General features: G+C 49.4%; 1 protein-coding gene across 2 annotated transcripts in view; it reads left to right on the top strand.

Annotated features, from left to right (window-relative positions):
• Positions 1–520: 520 nt before the first annotated feature.
• The window catches only part of HEATR5A (HEAT repeat containing 5A), a 177,026-nt gene continuing 171,546 nt past the window's right edge, over positions 521–6,000 (top strand). For both annotated transcript variants that reach the window (XM_040411174.1, XM_040411172.1), the window contains exon 1: positions 521–759. In XM_040411174.1, the coding sequence (XP_040267108.1) occupies positions 649–759 (111 nt within the window). In that variant the 5' untranslated portion in view covers positions 521–648. The remainder of the gene's footprint in view (positions 760–6,000) is intronic.

Here is a 6,000-nt window from a genome sequence, read left to right as displayed (position 1 = left end):
TCAGCAGCTGTGACAGGACATACACAGGAAGATATCCACTCCAATGGTTTACCCTGACACGGAGAGACATGATGACAATACACAATATATTAAATACACATCCTAATAAAAATTTCCACAACAGTCCAAACCACTTTAATGAAAGTTGCACAAATCGGCATCATTTGGCACATCTAGGGGTTCTACACTTGTTTCCCACATGCTTCATAAGGACAAAAGGCCTCATAGGAAAGGCGCGGGGTGTAAGATGCTCCATTTCATGCCACAATTTTGGTGCAATTCTGGCATAAAAATCTGTCCCATAGTAAGCCAACCAGTAGTTGGTATAGAGTCTTCTACCAGATCTATCCTCCAGCCTGAGCTCTGGGGTTAGTAAATCTGGGCCTGTGACTGTTGGCAGCCGTGCACATGACTAATGGCTGAGTAACCATCTGCTGGCTCATTCTGCATTGTGACCTGAGTCACCGAAACGCCCTGAGACCGTCTCAATGCCCACATCGATAGCATCGACGCTCCGCAGGTCAGCCAGTCGATGGCCGAGCCTTCTGAATGACAGGTTTTGGAAACGATTGCCGATAGCAAGCCTGGCGGCTCCGACAGACCTCTGATCAGATCTCAGATGTGAGAGGCACGAAACTAAAGCGAGAAATGGAGCGGCTGGTTGTGCTGGATGTTGCCGGACTAGAGGAGCCGCAGCGGGGTTTACGGATACTTGAATGGCTCCGGTATCTGAGGATGGTGCTGCCCGTTACAGCCCGGGTAATAAGCGGAGGGGGCGGGGCCGTACTTATAAAAGACGGGAAGCGGTGCCCGGGGCGGCAGTACGGGACTGCGGACATGGCCTCTGACCACTGTGCCCCCTGAGCCCTCCACCTACCTGCCTCTGACCACAGCTGTGCCAGTCTGTACATGTCCTAGGCCCGGGCACAACTTTGTGCCCATAGGAATGCAAGGAGTTGAGAATTGGCAGCGGCTCCACTATGGAGGCACAGGTTGTCCCATTTACTGAAGGGCAATGTAGAATTTGTGCTGCCCAATAGACCCGCTCAGGGGTAACAAGTGTCTGACATGTAATCAGTCTGATCTTTTTCCAGTGGTTGATTTCCCTCCACTGGTAAAATAACGTGCACACGGCGGGCTGAACGCGTACTTCTATTAGGAGCCGACCAACAGACGGAAACTATCGCCCTCCTTTCATCCACATCATATCCCTCGGCTCCCAGGTTCACCTGCAGTATTTTCAGCGGTGAAAAAAACCTGATGCGAATTGCCATTTAGATTTTTATTCACCATACAGGGAATTTATATATTTATTGACTTTTTTTTGTTTATTTTTAAAGGGAACCTGTCACCTGGATTTTGGGTATAGAGCTGAGGACATGGACTGCTAGATGGCCGCTAGCACATCCGCAATATCCAGTCCCCATAGCTCTGTGTGCTTTTATTGTGGAAAAAAACGATTTGATACATATGTAAATTTACCATAAAAGAGTCATATCTTATTTGTGTGACCAGAGAAGAGTCATATTTTCAAGCTCTGATTCATCTCAGGTTAATTTGCATATGTATCAAATCGGTTTTTTTTTACACAATAAAAGCACACAGAGCTATGGGGACTGGATATTGCGGATGTGCTAGAGGCGATCTAGCAACCCATGACTTCAGCTCTATACACAAAATCCAGGTGACAGGTTCCCTTTAATATGGGGAAAGAGGGGTATTTGACAGTTTTTTTAAGCTTTATTTCTTTTTTTATTTAGTCCCCACATGGGACTTTAACATGCAATCATCATATCACCTCTCCTATATAGGGCAATGATTTAACATTGCAGGCTGTGGGAAAATCACAATGGGGCACATTTATTAAGACTGGCGTTTTAGAGACCGGTGGCGGTGGATCCGCTGGAGTTAGGCTCCATTCACACGTCCGCAAAATGTGTCCGCATCCGTTCCGTAAATTTTGCGGAACGGGTGCGGACCCATTCATTCTCTATGGGGACGGAATGGATGTGGACAGCACACAGTGTGCTGTCTGCAGCCGCAATTGCAGAGCGCGGCCCCGATTTTGGGTCCGCAGCTCCGCAAAAAGATAGAGCATGTCCTATTCTTGTCCGCAGCTTGCGGACAAGAATAGGCATTTCTATGGGGGTGACGGGTTGGTGTGTTGCGGACCCTCAATTTGCGGGTCCGCAACACACCACGGACGTGTGAATGTAGCCTTATAAAGAGGCGCCGGCTTCTAAATGTAAGAAAGCTTCCGAGCGGTCTGGCATTTAGACCATTTAATACGCCTCGTCCCCTTCTCCGCCCACTTTTTTTAGACCTGGCGTGAGCGGGGAGAAGCCGCAGATCCTTAACGCCGTAATCTGCAACAGAAATACACATAAATTAGGCGTATTTCTAATAAAAAAATGACCTATGTTGCTATGGAGCATGTGAAAAAACACCTAGGCCACCTGCACATATAGATTTTTGTACAGAAAACCAGTGTAAGGCCTCATGCACACGAACGTTTTTTTTCACGGTCCGCAAAAACAGGGTCCGTAGGTCCGTGATCCGTGACCGTTTTTTCGTCCGTGGGTCTTCCTTGATTTTTGGCGGATCCACGGTCATGAAAAAAAAGTCATTTTGGTGTCCGCCTGGCCGTGCGGAGCCAAACGGATCCGTCCTGAATTACAATGCAAGTCAATGGGGACGGATCCGTTTGACGTTGACACAATATGGTGCCATTTCAAACGGATCCGTCCCCATTGACTTTCAATGTAAAGTCCGGAGTCCCTTTTATACCATCAGATCGGAGTTTTCTCCAATCCGATGGTATATTTTAACTTGAAGCGTCCCCATCACCATGGGAACGCCTCTATGTTAGAATATACTGTCGGATATGAGTTAGATCGTGAAACCTCATTTCCGACAGTATATTCTAACACAGAGGCGTTCCCATGGTGATGGGGACGCTTCTAGTTAGAATATACTACAAACTGTGTACATGACTGCCCCCTGCTGCCTAGCAGCATCCGATCTCTTACAGGGGGCCGTGATCAGCACAATTAACCCCTCAGGTGCCGCACCTGAAGGGGTTAATTGTACTATCATATCCCCCTGTAAGAGATCAGGGCTGCCAGGCAGCAGGGGGCAGACCCCCCCCCCCCCCCCCCTCCCCAGTTTGAATATCATTGGTGGCCAGTGCGGCCCCCCCCCCTTCCTCCATTGTAATAAATCGTTGGTGGCACAGTGTGCGCCCCCCCCCCCTTCCTCCCTCTATTGTAATAATTCGTTGGTGGCACAGTGTGGCCCCCCCCCCCCGCCCCCTTCCTCCCTCTATTGTAATAAATCGTTGGTGGCAATCATTGGCCCCCCTCCCTCTATAGCATTAACAACATTGGTGGCCAGTGTGCGGCCTCCCATCTTGCGCCCCCCCCCCCCCCCCCCCCCGATCATTGGTGGCAGCGGGTTACTAGCAATAGTACAAGATTCATACTTACCTGGGAGCTGTGATGTTCGTGTCCGGCCGGGAGCTCCTCCTACTGGTAAGTGACGGTTCATTTAGCAATGCGCCGCACAGACCTGTCACTGTCACTTACCAGTAGGTGGAGCTCCCGGCCGGACACGAACATCGCAGCAGCAGGTAAGTATTAATCTTCTACTATTGTACTATTGCTAAGTAACCATGGCAACGAGGACTGTAGTAGCGTCCTGGTTGCCATGGTTACCGATCGGAGCCCCAGCGATTAAACTGGGACTCCGATCAGAACTCCGCTGCCACCAATGATGATGGGGGGGAGGGGGGGGGGAGATGGGAGGCTGCACACTGGCCACCAACGTTGTTAATGCTATAGAGGGGGGGGGGGGGGGGGGGCAATGGGGGGCGCACACTGTGCCACCAACGATTTATTACAATAGAGGGAGGAAGGGGGGGGGGCGCACACTGTGCCACCAACGAATTATTACAATAGAGGGAGGGGGGGGGTGCCGCACTGGCCACCAATGATATTCAAACTGGGGAGGGGGGGGGGTCTGCCCCCTGCTGCCTGGCAGCCCTGATCTCTTACAGGGGGATATGATAGTACAATTAACCCTTTCAGGTGCCGCACCTGAAGGGGTTAATTGTGCTGATCACGGCCCCCTGTAAGAGATCGGGTGCTGCCAGGCAGCAGGGGGCAGTCTTGTACACAGTTTGTAGTGTATTCTAACTAGAAGCGTCCCCATCACCATGGGAACGCTTCTGTGTTAGAATATACTGTCGGTTCTGAGTTTTCACGAAGTGAAAACTCAGCTTTGAAAAAGCTTTATGCAGACGGATCTTCGGATCCGTCTGTATAAAAACTAACCTACGGCCACGGATCACGGACACGGATGCCAATCTTGTGTGCATCCGTGTTCTTTCACGGACCCATTGACTTGAATGGGTCCGTGAACCGTTGGCCGTGAAAAAAATAGGACAGGTCATATTTTTTTCACGGCCAGGAAACACGGATCACGGATGCGGCTGCAAAACGGTGCATTTTCCGATTTTTCCACGGACCCATTGAAAGTCAATGGGTCCGCGAAAAAAAACGGAAAACGGCACAACGGCCACGGGTGCACACAACGGTCGTGTGCATGAGGCCTAAGGGTGCATTCACACGACCGTATATATTGTGCTGTCCATAAAAATATGGATGACATCAGTGTCCGTAAACAGACAAGAACAGGAAAAGTTCTATCCTTTTTGCAGGATTGCGGAACGGACATACGGATGCGGACAGCACACAGTGTTTGCGTTCAGTTTTTTCTGCGCGGGTGCAATGCGTTTTGATGCGTTTTTTACTCGCCTGAAAAAAACTCAAGGTTTACAAACAACATCTAGCAACCATCAGTGAAAAACACATTGCACCTGGACTGCATATGGATTAAATCTGGATACGTTGTGTTTTTCACTGTAGCCCCATTCACTTCTATGGGGGCAGGGCTGCATGAAAAACGCAGAATATAGAACATGCTGCGATTCTCACTCAACGCAGAACTGATGCATGAGAAAAAAATATATATATTTGCACAGAGCCATTGAAATGAATGGGTCAGGATTCAGTGTGGGTGCTATGCGTTCACTTCATGCACTGCACCCGCACGGAAAACTCGCTCGTGTGAAAGCGACCTAAGGGTGCGGCCACACAGTCAGGTTTGTTGATGTAGTTTTGGAAGCCAAAATCAGGAGTGGATCATAGAAGGATAGGAAGTATAAAGGACAGATACTTCTCGTTTTTTTTATTTTTTTATTCACTCCTGATTTTGGCTTCCAAAACGGCATCGGGAAACCAGAACATTCGGTCATACCCTGAGTGGCTCTGACATGGGTAGAGGTCATTCAGCAAGAAAGCTCAAAGTAAATGATTAAAGGGCTTTATTCACAGTGTAGGTGATAAGTGTTTGACCGCTGGGGGCCTACTATTAGTAATTCCACAAGGATTGTGTATGGAGTGGCAGTCAAGCATCCAGACTAGCACTCTATTCCAACCTAGCTGAAGTTAGAGAAGCAGCTCAGTTTTCTGCTTTTGGACATTATCTCGCAGTTCTGTGCTGGAAGACGTTTCAGGTGCTTTGGTATTTCACCGGATTGTTTTTTTATTAAAGGGGTTTTCCCATCTCAGACAATGGGGGCATATCGCTAGGATATGCCCAGATTGTCTGATAGGTGCGGGTCCCACCGCTGGGACCCGCACCTACAATGAGAACGGAGCCGGGAAATGAACGGAGGGCGCGCGCTGCGCATGTGCAGCCGCACTACATTCATTTCTATGGGGCCGCTGAAAATAGCCGAGCGCTGGCTCGGCTATTGCCGTCTGCCCCATAGAAATGAATAGAAGCATGAGCCGCGGGGTCCTCCAGCCACAGCGCCCCTCGCTTCGTTGTAGGTGCCCGCAGCTATCAGACAATGGGGGCATATCCTAGAGATGGGATAACCCCTTTAAGGTTATTTTTTGATTGCTGCTGTGTTGACTCACTGACTGGTAGTTTTTG

The sequence above is a fragment of the Bufo bufo genome, chromosome 11, assembly GCF_905171765.1.
Source record: "Bufo bufo chromosome 11, aBufBuf1.1, whole genome shotgun sequence".
Classification (NCBI taxonomy): domain Eukaryota; kingdom Metazoa; phylum Chordata; class Amphibia; order Anura; family Bufonidae; genus Bufo; species Bufo bufo.
The sequence above is the reverse complement of the archived record's forward strand: the minus strand, read 5'-3'. Positions and strand labels throughout refer to the sequence as shown.